Here is a 16403-nt window from a genome sequence, read left to right as displayed (position 1 = left end):
GGGGAGCTGGGATGGAGAGGGGATATGATGACGGTTTGGCTAACCTGGTAGTGCAGTGGTACAAGTCAGTTCATTGGGCAACTGAAATTGGGTGGGGTTCCGCTCCATGGCTGCAGCAATCAGCAGCTCAAAGGGCCGCCTTAGCTGGGGCTGCACATAGTCTGGCTCTGCTGCTACTGGCTCTTCGTCAACATCAATGATGTCCTCATCGACGTCATTCTGCTCAGAGGTGGGGGTCTCTGTGCTGGCGTTGGACGTAGGCGTGCCAGGCCGGCTGGCTCTCCTTTCCAGGATCCGAGCATGGGCGATGGCCTTGAGTTCATTTTTGCTCGCTGATCTGTCCAACAAGTCAGTGTCACTGCTGGGGGATGTAGTCCGTTTGCCAGATTTGTCCACCAGTCCATTGACATGGCCCAGCTCCTTTTTCTGTTCTCGTTTCTGTGCAAATGAATATGTGGGCCCATCATGAAAAGTATCACAAAATAGAAAGAGATGGGTGATATGAAATCCTGCCAGACCACTAACCAAAATTATTAAAATCCTTTATGTAGAATCATCCACTTGGGGACTTGGAATACTGGTCTGTTCAAGTTCACACAATTATAACTGAACTAAAGTGACAAAACTACTGAATCAGGGAATCACCAGAAAGCACAAAAAGTTAGGAACAATTGTGCAAATCATACATCATTAACTGTAACTCATCACATGACACACAACATCTATAAAGTATAAGTCAAGGGGCTAAAAAGTTAACACAATGAGAATAAATTTAGTGAGACTGAGAATAGTGAGAATAACACAGTGAAAAATCAATGGGATCATGGTAGTTTGCCCTGGAGCATCCTGACCGTCTGAATGGTTTAGAAAACTTTGCTCAAAATAAAGTCAGTCCACAAAAGCAATGGTAAAAGGTAAAACAGGAAAGTAGAACTTCCAGTTCAGGGAGGTTGACTGCTGGTATGGAGGTGCACTACAAGGTGGAGGGGTGGAGAGTGGAGGGGAGCGACCAGCAATCACGGTGTCCAAGAAAGATGGCTTTCAATGTTTCAATTTTAACTAAAACTCTGAAAAGTGACACTTCTTAGAATGTGGGAAAATGGAAAAAAGACTAAGTGTTCACTGTAGGAGTGGGTAACTAATAATACATTTTCCTCTAGGACTCCAAATAGACTGGTCAAATGAAGGTTTAACACTGGTCCAGTCAGGAGATCTGGGATCTTGTCCCAGTTCTGCACGGATTCCCTCTGACCTTGGGTGACTCAGACCTGTGCAGGAATTTTCCCATCTGTAAAGTGAGACTAGTAACACCATCTCGTCCTCTCAAGGATATGGTGGTGATAAAGAAGGCCATATATGCAAAAGGGATGACTCTGAGTTGGGGGGAACATCTAGCTTCCACTAGAAATCATGATAGGACCTGAATATCAGAGGTTGATGAGACCCACAGGATGTATCATTTCAATTCACTTCAGTGTAAATACAGAAGGCCAAAGGAGAATAGCAGTAGTGGTGGTGGTGGTGGAGGAAGAAAGGGCAGATTTGGCACCAGTAGGCAGAGGTCCATATGAAAGCAGGTAGAGCAGTATCTCAGGAGAAGCACTCTATGTCAGAAAAAGGCATACTAAAATCCCCAGCAAGTAGCTCTGCTTCTAGAAAACTGATAAACAGGTAACAGAGCTTTGGAATGAGACAGAATTTGGTTCAAATCTTGACTCTGTCAATTCCTTTGAGTCCTTGGGAAAGTTATTCATTTCTGAATCTCAGTTTCTTCCTTTCTTTCTCTCTTTTTTTTTTTTTTTAAAGATGACTGGTAAGGGGATCTTAACCCTTGACTTGGTGTTGTCAGCACCACGCTCAGCCAGTGAGCGAACCAGCCATCCCTATATGGGATCCGAACCCGGGGCCTTGGTGTTATCAGCACCACACTCTCCCGAGTGAGCCACGGGCCGGCCCTCATGAAGCCATTTTTAAAAACAGCATATATTTTTATAAATTGGCTTTTTTTTTTTTTTTGCTTGCCAATACAGGGATCAAACTCAGACCTTGGTGTTAGTAGTACTAGACTCTAAACAACTGAGCTAACCCGGACAGCTGTGTTGGCATTTCTTTTTTTTTTTTTTCTTTTCTTTTAAAGATGACCGGTAAGGGGATCTTAACCTTTGACTTGGTTTTATCAGCACCACGCTCAGCCAGTGAGCGAACCAGCCATCCCTATATGGGATCCGAACCCGGGGCCTTGGTGTTATCAGCACCACACTCTCCCGAGTGAGCCACGGGCCGGCCCTCAGTTTCTTCCTTTCTAAAATGGAAATCTACTACTGGCACCCTTAGATGGCTGTATGGGTTAAATGAGACAACATAAGTAAAACACCTGGCATATGATGGGCACTAACATAATGTTAGTCTCTTTTTTCTACCTTCTTTTTCCTGGTTTCATCTCTTCTCCCTCAGCTCCTTCTGATCCTTTCAAGTCTAGCTTCAAGTGGAGAGTTTCTAAAAGGCCTTCTGACTGGCAGATGCCTCTAACTGGTCCTGCTCTAATCTATTTGGGGATGCACAGGAAAGGATCTCAGAAGGTGGACAGGCTGGAGGATAGCCTGGTTTGTGGACTTCAGGAGAAACTGAACTACAGCTGTGGTTAGGTAGCTGACTTGACTTTGGCTTGCTTTTTAACAGGAACCCTTGTGCTCACATTTGAAAAATAATGTCTGCCTGTTTAACTTCTTCTTAAAGGCCAAAAACTGTTACACACATAAACCACAATCTCCTAATCATCTCCTCATCCTGTTTCTGCAATCAAGGAAGTCATCATTCATTGTGACATCATGTTCAGGGGCTGGGAAAACAGAGGTGATGTCACAACAAAGGAAAGTTGCTCTGTGTATAATTAGTGTGGGGGGAGGGCAGGGAGTGGTTTACAATTCACAGATAAATTCTAATGCATGGCCTATAATTTGAGGGTTGGGCCAATCATAATCTGGGTGTAAACACACCTACTTCCTTTTTTGATGAGAAATTAGTTCTTGCACCCCACAAAAATTCTCGAAGTGGAAAATAACGAACCATGTTCTCGAAGCCAATACTGAATTATCAAAACCAAGGGAAGGCAGCTAAAGAGAGATTAGGCAACTTGGGAACAAGTGGTTTCAAAATCCTCTCCCCACAATATGCCTGGCCAACCCTTTGGGTCAGAGAAAAATCCTTTTTCCATCAAGCTGCAGAAGCAACCTTCTTTTTCTTCAATCATGGATAAGGCACCACATTCAGGCCACTTACTAGGAGGTCAACAAGGAGATGAGACTACTCCTGTCACTAGTGACTGAACATGGCTCAGTAAATTAACACACCTCTTCTGCCTATTTCAGCAGCTCATGTTTGGATTTTTAGACCTTACTGGATTCCAGAGTCACCATGGGGAGAGTAGGGTGATTCTAGAGGCTGGAAGAGACAATAAGAAGGGATGAAAACACCTTCAGGGTCAGGCCATCTTAGCTCTACAATATCAGTGCTCTAGATCTGGCATTCTGAGCAAAGCCTTCAGGAAGCAGCATTATTACCTTTCGGCGTACAGTGCATCGGTGACACATCCATTCCCCAGGAGGCAACATCTCTTCACTCAGTGGAGGGTTACTGCAGGGAAAAGACAAGGGCAAGGCTAAGTAACTAACCCTTTGATGCAGCAGGAAAAAGCTTAGCTAGGCCTGGCACAAAGCTGCATGTCCCTAAACTTCGATTTTGGCCAGTCCTACAGCACTGCTAGGGTTTTCTCATCCTTCAAAATGCTTACTCAGCATCATTTATAATAACCTAAGGAGTGAGCACCCCTTCCCATGTCTTAGAAAAAGAAGACAAATCCAGAGTTATTAACACTGGGTTTACAGGAAAAAGTATAAAGAACTAGTTTAGAGCCTGGAGAGTCATTCCCAAACTCTGCACCATGCTAATAAAATCATTGAGGTCCTCCACACTGTTTGGAAAATCTGTTAAGTCCAATTTGCTGTTCAAAGCCATGTCACACAGTCCCGTTACATTTTCCCAGGCCCCCTTCAAGTACCCTCCCACCAGTCAAATTGAAGACTTGCTATTTCTTCCTCTAGAATACCCTTCTTTCAGAAAGCTATGCCTGTCAAAAGCCTATTCATCCTTTAAGACCTGCCTCAATCAGCTTGTGGCGAATTAAAGATGGCTGCAAATTCTTTACTCCACTTCCCATCCACAAGTGGTCCATTTCACTCCTCTTGAATTGGGCTTGTCTTGTGACTTTTTTGACCGATAGAATGCAGCAGAGGTGACATTGTTGTAACTTCGAAGGCTGTGCCTTAAGAGATCTGCAGATTCCACTTTTATAGGCTTGGAATGTTCCATTTCAGAGCCCTGCTGTCATGCTGTGAGAGGCCACATGGAAGAGACTTGAGGTGCTCCAATCAGCGGCTTCAGCTGAACTCCAAACCATCAGGCAACACCAACTACGGCTATCTGAGTGAGTCATATTGAACATGGCAGCTCAGCTCAGTTGAATCTCCGAATTGATTATAGTCCCAGCCAACAACACATGGAACGAAAAACCACCCAGCTGAGCCCAGGCAATCCTCAGAATGGTGAGAGATAACAACTAGCTTCTGTTTCAAGCCACTGAGTTTTGGGGTAGTTTGCTATGCAGCAATAGATAACAAAACACAGCTCTCTATGAGGTCTTTCCAGATTACTCATATATCATGGACCTCGTGCTGCATGGTTTAGTTCTCTGTTGACACTTCTCATGCTTTGCCTTGTGTGACACTTCTCTAATTTCTTCTATTAGAGGGACCAAAACAATGACTGGATCTCTTCCCTCTTTGCATCTTTATAACATAGAGGTTGTGTACACAGTGGTCACTCAGTAAGCCAATATTACTGAATCAAAACTAGAGGTGTGTAGGGCTGGGCCTTACAGATCCTCCAGGTCATTGTTTTCCATTAAGGAAACACAAGAGCCATACAGCACTTTACTAAACCCTTAAGAGGGTCACATTTATAAAGCCTACATAATAGTGGTTCTCAAAGTGTGCTCCCAGATCAGCATCATCAGCATCATCTGGGAATTTATTAGAAATGTAAATTCTGAGACCTGAGTACACATTGACTGAATCAGAAATTCTAGGAGTGGGGCTCAGCAATTTGTGTTTAACAAGTCCTCATGATGATTCTGCTGAACACCAAAGCTTGGAAACCACCGCTCTATAGAATGCTTAAGAAATTCCTAACTTTGGTTCTTAGAAGTCACCTACTGAGAATGGTAAGGAGAAAAGTTTTCTTCAAAGAATGTGAGAAATAGTAAAAAAAAAAAAAAAAAGGAATATGTGAGTACTTTTACAACATGCAAGGACTATCCTCTAAGTATTAGGGCTTAATCCTATGTTGTTTTATTGTTTCTACCTCAAAACAGCACTTGGCTTGGCAAATTTTCCTACCTCCCACATCACCATGCTTCCCTGGATCCCTGAGCATACATGTCAGATGCCCACTAAGCCTACACAGCTCATTGCTTCCCTTCCTCCCTGTTTCCTTAGTGGAATCACAGGAGGATGCTTAACAGGAAGCAGGAAGCTGGAGACATAGTGGCCTGTTGAGACAGGTCTCCAAGTCCTAGGAGGACCATAGGTAAATGTCACCTGTAAAATCTTCCCTAGTTCTTTCCAATATATTTCTGCAACAGGCCACATCCAAACTAATGAAATGCATGCATGTAATTTAAAAGGCCTACAGACTGCTATGCTTCAGCAGCTGTCACATTAAAATTAACCCTGAAGGCTGTCACTTCTGATTCTGTTTTTCATCTTTTTTCATCTGCCCACCGGCTCTATACCAAGATATCCTACATAAAACATGTAAAGCAGAGAAGGGCAAGGCATGGTGGTAGAAGCTTAGATCTTTCACCGATATGTGAGTGGTGTCTTAGCCAGCCTTCATGCTTCCCTCAATCTATTCCCCATCTTGCTGGCAGAATAATTTATCTAAAACACAATTCTGATCAGATCACTCTCCTGATTAAAAAGTCCTTCAATGGTACCACTGCCCCCTCCATTACAAGATAAAGTTCAAACTCCTCAGTGCTGCAGATAAGATCCTTATGGCCAGAACCCTAACTCTTTCTCCAGCTCTACCAGTCCGCTGGCTCCTTACACAGCTGATACTGTTTCTCACCTCTGTTTTTCTGCTCATTCCAGAGCTGCTACTCATAACCATACAACCGTGCCCACACTCCTTTACCTGGTGAACTCCTTATCCTTCAAAACTCAAATTGGGTTTTCTTTCCAGGAATCTTCCTCTGTTTCTCTGTGGGGAAACAGCCCCTGGTTCCACATAGCACTTCCTTGCCACACTATACTCAAACCATTATGTACCTGAATCCCCTTCTCTATGCCTCATTTACCTTTGTACTGCCACACCCAGGACAATGCCTGGCATGTAGTAGGTACTCAATAAAGCTTTAAAGCACTAGGGAACACTAAAAGAATGAGCTTCTAGGAAGTAAGTATAATTCCCCCAAAGTCATAAGGCAAGGTAATACAATTGGGCAGGCCCTTATTTTGGTGGTTAAATTACACATGAGCTGGCTGGTTATCTCAGTTGGTTTCAGCATGGTGTTGGTAACACCAAGGTCAAGGGTTCAGATCCCTGAACCAGCCAGCTGCCAAAAAAAAAAAAAAAAAAAAAAAACAACCCACAAAAAACAATACATGAAATTACTTAAGTTTTTTCTTTTTCTTTTTTTTCCTTTTTGTCTTTTTTCGTGACCGGCTACGGATCGCAACCCTCAGTGTCGCGCCCGTACCGGACCGGGACCGGAAACAGGATCGCAACCCTCGGTGTTGCTCCCGCACCTCGCTCAGCCAGTGAGCGGCCAGTCTGTATGTGGGATCCGAACCCTTGGCGGGAGCGCCGCCGAGCTCCCAAGCGGCGCACTGTAGCAGTGCGCCACCGGGCCGGCCCTTACTTAAGTTTTTTCTAAGTTACAAAACAATAAAAAGACATGGGAGTCAAAGTCCATACTTGCAAACATCAACTTCATACTGAACCATCCCACCCTTACTCATTTTTATCTTCTTTAAACAACTTGATTTTTCATCTTGTTTCTCTTTCTTAACATAGGGGTGAAATGCTTAAACCTTGTATTAAGAGGCTCTCAAAAGTAGCTCCTTGCTGGTTTCTAAAAGATCACTTTTAGAGATATCAAGTTTAAGAACACACATTTCTCAGAATTTTAGATTATGGCCACAGGCTCCTTTTGTTAGGTCTGCCTTAAAGTGTGGGATGGGGGCTGAGTTTAGGGAGTAGTCCAGCAAACTCTGAGTTTTTGTCCCTGGGAGGAACACAGAACATTTAAAAGAGTGAGGCCATCACTTCTTTAGTTGTCAAGATTTGGGGCTTTCTTAGAGATGAGCATGTACCTTGAAATAACAAATTTGAAAAGGTGGTGTCTTGAGAGAAGGCAGTAATAGCTAAGATGAGAAGCAAGGTCTAAGTTTCTAGAAAACAATCATCATGGGCATAACTAGAACATAGGAATTGCCACCCATCATAAAGCTTTCTCATGATTATGTTTCCTCTCTGCTACAACTAATTCCTTTCAAGCTATTTATTTATTTATTTATTTAAAAAGATGACCGGTAAGGGGATCTTAACCCTTGACTTGGTGTTGTCAGCACCATGCTCACTCAGTGAGCGAACCGGCCATCCCTATATGGGATCCGAACCCGGGGCCTTGGTGTTATCAGCACCGCACTCTCCTGAGTGAGCCACAGGCCGGCCCCCTTTCAAGCTATTTAGAAGGTAGCTTTTCAATTCGAATTTCTACAGGAAAAGGATTCAAGAAATGGCTCCAGGAAAGACAGACTGTCACTGGGGTAAGCTCAGGAACCAGTTCCAAGAGAGGCTGTTCTGCTGCATATCACAGAGATACTGCCTATAATAGGGAAAGGATTCCAGGGAGAAAGGAGATTCTGCAGCCTCAAGGTACTCGTGTACTCATTCTGAGGGCTTTCCTACCTCCACTGCCCATCTCAAAGCTCCTTCCCCATAAGAATGGTGTTCCCATAAGCATGGTGTTCCCATAAGCTTAGTGTGCAATTTTGAAACAATTATATGCATGCCAGAGTCTTTAAATCATGATATGCCTGTCTAGGAAAATAAGGTTCTGACCCAGCTCTTTCTTAACCCCATATATCAGTGAAGATAGGGTACTGGAGGCCCTCCTCTATAAAAGGAAATCATTAAAAATTAAAAGTCAGGTAATGCTGAGATTACTCTATCAGAGTTTTTGCTGCTCAGCAGTGAAAACCATGAAGATACTATAATGAACCAATGCTGTTTGTAAAGACATCACTATGCTTCCTAACCACTAAAGCCTAGAATATCAGAGTGACAACTTCATCTTACATCTAGTGTATTACAGTTCACAAAGTATTTTAATAGGTGTTCTTATTTGATCTTCATTATCACACTGTGAGATAATTAATTCTTATTTCCCATTGTACAGGTAAGGAAACAGACTTATCTAAAGCCATGGAGCCAGTAAAATTGGAACGCAAATAAAAGTTTCCTGGCTTTTTCAAATCTTGAGCCCAAGCTGTTTTTCAAAAACCTTTAGGGGGCCGGCTTGTGGCTCACTTGGGAGAGTGCGGTGCTGATAACACCAAGGCCGCAGGTTCGGATCCCTACATAGGGATGGCCGGTTCGCTCACTTGGGAGAGCGTGGTGCTGACAACACCAAGTCAAGGGTTAAGATCCCCTTACCGGTCATCTTTAAAAAAATAAATAAATAAAAATAAAGACAGTGAAGTTAAGGGTCTCGAGGGGTTCAGGAAGAAGCCATAGTTTCAGAAGCAGGTATATTTCTGCATTTTGAAAAACTACCCGGTAAAAGGAAGGTTCTGGAAGTGGGGACATTTTTCCTGGGAATGGACGTTTAAGTCCATATAGAGCATAATAGTATTTGAACCTTTAGATTCCTTCTGAGAATTGTCCAAGTGCTGGGAAGGTGAGTCTGTGCTGAGATGAATTGTCTTAGAAAACTTGTAGTTCTTTAGCCAACAGGCCAAGAACCTCTACTTTACTTTCTGGCTTCAAAAGAATATGGCCTGCAATGTTGTGAGAAAGGCATTCTTCTCCACAGGCGGAGAATAAAGTGCCCTGTGAAGATGGAGCTCTTGCAGAATATCTTCCCATCTTTACTGCTATGGATAAATTTCCTTCCAGACCATTTGTTAAAAAACCCCTGGTTTACAATTCCTGGCTAGAAAGCGATTGTTCACTGCTTTCCAACTCACTATTTATTTTAACTACTACTTGACCTTAAAGACATTCTCTTAGCTATAAAATAGTTCATGACAATAAAGCTCTGAATTTTCGGAGATTGTACATACAATTGAAGGATAAGCTTTTCAGAGTTTGGTGTGGCCCCATGTGAGGCCTGAGGGGGCCTACAAACTGGTAACAGTAATATCTATACACAAACCAATAAGAAAGCTGGTCAAGAACATTAATTTTTCAAAACTAAAACTTCCTAAGGCCAACATCTGCAGCATGACTGAACATATCTACACTCCCATAAACAAATCCAAATGGCCCGTCTCTACTGCTGATGAGGGTATCTAGATCAGTCTATTTCTGGAGTTATCGAGGAGAAAACCACAAACACACACCCCTCAGCTAACTGTAATGTCACTGACTGATCTCTCCATGTCAAAGATTCAAAGCCCAGAGCCAGATGATCTTAACTCACAGTCAAAGGATGGAATCCAGTTTTAATTTAGAATGCCTCTTTCATTCACCTATGAGGCTGCAGCTCACCACAGCAAGAGGAGGATGTTGGTAGTTGTCATGGTTCTTGGCTCTCTAATTAAGAGGATCTATTTCAAGTCATATTCCATTGTAGTTGATCTGAGTCTAACCTCACTCATCTCCCTAGCCTATTAATACATGTGAATCTGCACAACGTTAACATTTACTGCAGATTTAGTCGCCACCAGTGGGACCTGTTGCTCCATAGCTCTGTGTTAATTATCCATCCAGCGCAAGCAGTTTTTCAATATGGAACTGGAAGGGGGAGGGGAACAAGAGAACAAAGGGAGGAGGGGAGAAGCGAAGGGAGAGAGGGAGACTGGGAAGCAGAAAGACTGCCTTTCATTTCAGAAACCTTTTTTTTTTTTTTTTTTTCATGTTACAGCATGCAGATAGAAATGGTGTTAGGCTCTGGACCTGTTTTTTTTTTTAATACGTGAGGTTACTGATGTGTGGCTTGCGACTGTCCATTGACCTAAGTGACACTGACATTTTAAAACTTGAACCAACTGCAGCCTGAGAGATATGAAAATCTCACTTAACTAAATTAAAAGCTTTGGTGCATGTCTCAGGACAAAAGGAAGCAAGTGGATGGAAAATATTTGAGAGAGAACTCCATTTTCTCTTCCTGGACTGACAAAATATTCTACTTAATAGGAACACCATGCAAACAACATATCTATATACAATATACCAACAGCTTTCCCCTTGGATTCTCTTCTAAAACAGGTCAGTCACATGAGCTGGTAGGGTCCCTCCTGTCAGAACCCATCATTTTCCAGGAATCAGAAGCTCTCTAGCCATCTATGGCAGTTTCAGTTCAAATAAAATATCAGTTGGAATAGAAAGATTTCACTGCCACCATCACCCCACCGTCATGTTTGTCTCCCCACCTTTTTTGGGGGGGAGGCGTTCAGCAAGCAAACAACAGCACTAAGCAGTTTTGATTTTTAATTTCACAGTTCATAGGTCTCATCTATCCACCTGAGGTGCACTCCCAGATAAAAATCTTGCAATTATACTTAGCAGCATTGTGTAAGACCAACTGCAAAACATAGTACGTGCTCAGAACAGGCCTACTCTCCCTTAGATTGGCCCTGCTGCTTGCAGCCAGCTCAGATAATGTGTTGGTATTAGTCAAAATGGGGAGTGAAGGACATCGCTGATAGGACCACAATCATGCCTCGGCTTCCCTGCAGCCCTCTTGATTTGTAAAGCGACCTATGAGCACAGAAAGCAAGCCTTTACAAACTGAAACCAGCTCATGTCCTGGAAAGGCTAAGAGATGCTAGGTAAAATTTAATTAAAAAATTTTAAAAATTTAAATTAAAAGCTGCATTAATACACCCAAATTTAATAGTGTATGCTTTAGGGAACAAAATTTTAATGAAATTTAAATGTCAGCTGAAACAGCAAGCTTCCTTTGGACACTTGTGTGAACATGAGCTTTTATCTTCAAGAATAGCCTACCTTTCGAAGGCAGGGAAGGTGGCCATATTAAAGGATATTCAAGAGATGAAAGCAGAAAGTTCATGGGGTCCCTATCCTTCATCCCTTACCCTCCTTCATCCCAGCTACTGACTCAAATACAGCTAATGCCACAAAGTACATAAAAAGTACAGGGACTGCTGGTTTTCTCATGTGAAGACTCAGTGGCAGTGTTAACAGGAAACCAATGACTTGCCAGGCCATTACAAATGCCCCATTGAGAAACTTAGCTAGTTGCGTCACTTCCACAGGCATACAATCCTTTCAAACTAGCTGACTGTGCCCCTAAGTTTTATTGCCTTTCTATGGAGAGCTGGCTGTGGCATCCTCCCAGCAAAGGACACCTGGAGAAGAGCATTACAAGTTAGTGCAGGGAAAGAAGGGAAGGAGGGTAGAGCACCAACAGTTATACCAGGTGTTTGCCTATGCTAACTTTTCTACAAACTGAGCTCCTGTGCCACAGGGCCTGATTACTAGCCTGGTTTGATTGTTCTTGTAATCCTGACTTCTCTACAATTGCTGAAAACATTTTAAAAAGGGGCTTCATTCATTTACCTCATGACAGATGCTAGGGCCCACCTGCTTTAAAAAAGGGTCAACATTCTGGCCTCAACAGTCATTTTCTTTTTTTTTTTTGTCTTTTTTTTTTTCGTGTCTGGCAACGGATCGCAACCCTCAGTGTCGCGCCCGTACCGGACCAGGACCGGCAACGGAATCGCAACCCTCGGTGTTGCACCCACACCTCACTCAGCCAGTGAGCGGGAACCGGTCTGTATGTGGAATCCGAACAAGCGGCGCACTGTAGCAGTGCGCCACCGGGCCGGCCCCAACAGTCATTTTCTAACACTCCTAGGGAACATTCTATTGGAAGGAAGAACCAACAGTTGCAACTGTGTATTCCAGAAGAGTCTCAGAGGAATGGAAAACTGGGCACTGTTCTGTCACCAAATTTTAGTGAACTATCAAGAAAAAGGAAATAGCTGGGCCATACTCTTCTTTTGGGCACAGTGCAGGAATCTGAGCCAGTTTACAGTTTATAGATATTAGACCTAAAATTCTATAAAGGTTCAGGAAAGTAAAAACACTAACAATGTCTTTATTTAAAACCCAACTTCTAGAGAGCAGGTTTCTACTTAAGACCCAGCTACTTTTCCCTAAGGAGGGATTTCTGCTTTATTTACCCTCCCCTAATAGGTCTGTTAAAAAAAAAAAAAAAGGAAGGAGAGAGAATATTATTATTTAGGCCATAACAGCATAGGGCTCATTCTCTCCTTCTTTTACCCTTACCCTCTCCCATCCCCCAGTTCTACTCAACCTCAAAGCTCCCCTACAGGTCTGAAGTAATCTCCCCGGCATGCTGTTGTGTTTTGATGCCACAGCTAAGTGCTGACTTGGGCTTCCGAAGCCTTCCAGCTATACCCCCAGTGACCTATTTAGGAGTTGAACATATTTCTCAGATATAGAGAGCCATGATTTTCCACTTTGACCCACTTTTCTCTCAATGGTCCCTAACTAAAGAATGATTACCTTAAAGGTGTGCATGTATGCACACAAATGGCAAGACCTGTGGAAAGCACTCTAAAAAACAGAGCGAGTGTACAAGCCTTGGACATGAACTATTTGCCATAATTTAAATAAACTGCAGACACTTTTCTTAACATATATAGCTTACACCAACACCAACAAACCGCAGCCTGTAGTCAAAGATGTCAGATATCATAAAATTAGGTATTTTCCTTGGATAGTTTGCTAAATTAGAATGGTTAAGTGTCATCCTTGCCAGGCAAAACCACAAGGACCACAAAGGAGGGATAAAGCAAAATTAAAATGACGAACAAAACAATGTTTATGAAAAAGCCAAAATTAGTGACAGAATTCTCCCTACATTTAAGATGATACTCTTTCAAAAAATGGCAGGACCAAGGAAAGTTAAATATAGCCAATCTATGTATACAACTATGAAAAGTTATAGGTTTAGACACATTTAGTGAGATTAATGGAGTGTAATTTTCATAAAATATTCTGACCAACAGCTGATGACTGTCAATTGAAAAAGTTCACTGTACAGTTTCTCTCTAATATTTCCAAAGCTTCAGTAAAACTGAGAATCAGCAGAACTCTATATGATGGCTCAATGAATGTGGGAATTAAAAAGCTCCCAGCTGATCACAGGAGCCTAGGGGTGGTGGAAAGAAAAGAATAGGTGTGCACTGCCCGATTTCATAATGAAGATTTATGTAAACTCACTCTAAGTTCTGTGTATTTCATTAGCTTCTCTGCACAAATGCAGGCAGGATAGAAAATATTCAACATCCCCCTGAAGATCACAGCTGAGTAAAAATCTGAAAATGTGCTTGTGCTGTCACAAACAGAGTTGCACCTGGAACTCAAGCTTGCTAGTAATTCTGAGAGGTTCCCCTACCTCTGCCTGGCCTGGAGATAAAGTCATGTCTTTGGGCTATTGTTAAACTCAAACCCGGCAGAGTCCTCTCTTGTTCACTCAAGCTTATTTTCAAAAGAGTCTCACGCAGAGTCCAGATCAGTAGGAAAGACTGATGCTAGGTTCAGGCATGGAGTTTCTCCCTGCCATGCTGTTACTCTATGTCTTTTGTCCTGTCAAGACTGGGAAACATTTCCTGGGAGATATCCTGTACAATCTGTCAGAAAACAGGGGAAAGGCAAAAATCAAACACCAAAGCGATTAACATATAGAAAAGCAAATGTAATTAGGGGGAAAGGAATTGTCACCTTGTGTGATATCACTTCTGTTCCCCAACCAGTGTTTATCTTTGCATGTCTCTCATTTGTAGTATCACTAGGTATTACGCAGCAGTGAGAAGAGGAAATGGGTCAGTTTCTGGCTTTCAAGTAGTTTAGTGAGCATTTATGTACCACAACCATAGCAAAAGGGAGTTTGAGGGAATTTCTTTGAGGGAGTCAAGATTTTCATTATGTAGAAAATTTTACCAATCGGCAAGGTGCACTTGGAATTTGCTTATTGTGAATTAAACAACAGCTCTACATAGTAGTCAAGTTCCTTCTTGCTGATGGGTCAAATCAATGATTTCTCTTTTCATTAGTGTCTATTGTACCCCTTTGCTTTTGCCTCCCACACAAATGTGCTAAAACCTCACCTTTGTTCTCATTTGCTGAAACCTAGTTTAGAAACGTCTTTAGGTTTAACGGATGAGGATTTTGATATTTGGAAATGGGCAGGAAAAGGACTCACCTTCTCATTCTTCTTAACTGCTCTCAAGTCATGAGAAAAGCAGTCAGCTAATGACCTGTGCATGCGGTCCTGGGAATGGTGACAAATCCACAATACCAAAGTGCCTTTCTGAAATTTGGTCTAGGACTTGCGCTGAATACAATGTCCTCCTCTTTCAGGAAACTGGCAGGGGTACAGCCGTACTCCTGTCCTGAGTCTCTCGGGAAGCTAGTATTATGTATGCAGAGGTGCTCTTATAAGTGTCACTTATTAAATGCCAATGCAGCTGGCCATGTTGTACTTCTTAGGGCCTCTAAGTCAAGGAGGAGTACAGTGGAGTGGGGAAAAAAGACAATTTTTTTCTGTTCTGGTGACTTAGACTCTGGCACCTTAAAATAAGAATGCATTTCCAGGAGCCTGAGCAGCATTAATATAGTAAGGGCCATCATAACCCCAACCAGGGTGGCCTACTTAACCAACCACACATCCCGTAAATTGTTATGTATGTGCTAGGGGTGGGAAAAGAAAGTTCAGAGATGGACTCCAACAATCCATAATCAAAAGCTCACAACATTCAAGTCCATCTATTTTCTATTACACTGTCATTTGTAGGAAAAAAGATGCACACATTTCTGTTAAGAAGCAGTACATCTGCATTAGTAGTTAGCAAAAATCTTCTTGGGAGCATCAAAGCAGACTGTTTCTTTTTATGAGCTACATAAAACCTTCAGGCAAATATTCTCTGCTGCTGTCTCCCCATTTACTGCTATCTAGGCTTACATGAAGACACATATAAACAGGTAAGTTTGCTGTAGTGTACAACCTTTTGTTCCTGTTAACCGGGTTCAAAAGAAAGCACATCAATTGCTCTGGAGTTATTTCTACCCTAAGCAGTTAGCAATCAAACCAAGGCAATTAAAATCTTTCTTCTTAAATTTGGAGGGGTCTCTAAGTATTAGAAGTACCCATACACAGAAATTTTCTATTGTTTGCTGGTGGGTGCCAGGTGGGCATCCTGCCTAAAGGCAGGTGGTGGATTTTTAAAAACTTCTTCTAGGGTAACTTCCAGCCTTAGGCTTCTTTTCTAGGAAGGGCCACCCAGAAAAGCTGAAACAACAAACCAAATCACATTGTGAGGTACTCTTCCCTGAGTTGTGCCATCCTGACTGGGGCTCACAGAAGAAACTCTTTACTCACTATCATTACATAGATAATATAGGCAAAAAATATTAAAGTGTGCTTAAACCAACCATCTTTTTTAGGTAAGACTCAAAAAAAAAAAAAAAAAGATTAGGGAAAGTGAAAAGACAATCCACAGAATGAGAGAATACTTGCAAATCACACATCTGTCAAGAGGTTTACATCTAGAACATATAAAGAACTCTTACAACTCAATAATGAAAAAACAAATAACCCAATTAAAAATAGACAAAGAATCTGAATAGACACTTCTCCAAGAGCATATATATATGGCCAATAAGCACATGAAAAGATATTTAACATCATTACAGCATTAGCCATCAGGGAAATAGAATTCAAAACCATAATGAGATACCACTTCATGCCCAATAGGATGGCTTTAATCAAGAAGACAGAATAACAAGTGTTGAGGATGTGGAGAAATTGGAACTCTCTGGGCCGGCCCGGTGGCGCACTGCACTAGTGCGCCACTTGGGAAGTGCGGAGGCGCTCCCGCCGAGGGTTTGGATCCCACATACAGACCGGTTCCCGCTCACTGGCTGAGCGAGGCGCAGGGGCAACACCGAGGGTTGCGATCCCGTTGCCGGTCCCGGTCCGGTCCGGGGGCGACACTGAGGGTTGCGATCCGTTGCCGGACACGGAAAAAGACAAAAAAAAAAAAAAAAAAAAAAAAAAAAAAAAA

The 16403-nt window shown here is 42.4% G+C and overlaps 1 protein-coding gene across 2 annotated transcripts in view; it reads right to left on the bottom strand.

Moving 5' to 3' along the window:
• Positions 1 to 16403, bottom strand: part of PHF12 (PHD finger protein 12) — a 39406-nt gene that overhangs the window by 15709 nt on the left and 7294 nt on the right. For both annotated transcript variants that reach the window (XM_008566352.1, XM_008566353.1), the window contains exons 3-4: positions 3561 to 3633; positions 45 to 438 (exon numbers count right to left, since the gene is read on the bottom strand). In XM_008566352.1, coding sequence (XP_008564574.1) covers positions 45 to 438; positions 3561 to 3633 — 467 coding nt within the window. The remainder of the gene's footprint in view (positions 1 to 44; positions 439 to 3560; positions 3634 to 16403) is intronic.

This window comes from Galeopterus variegatus, unplaced genomic scaffold (genome assembly GCF_000696425.1).
Source record: "Galeopterus variegatus unplaced genomic scaffold, G_variegatus-3.0.2 Scaffold236, whole genome shotgun sequence".
NCBI classification, from domain to species: Eukaryota; Metazoa; Chordata; class Mammalia; order Dermoptera; family Cynocephalidae; genus Galeopterus; species Galeopterus variegatus.
The sequence above is the reverse complement of the archived record's forward strand: the minus strand, read 5'-3'. Positions and strand labels throughout refer to the sequence as shown.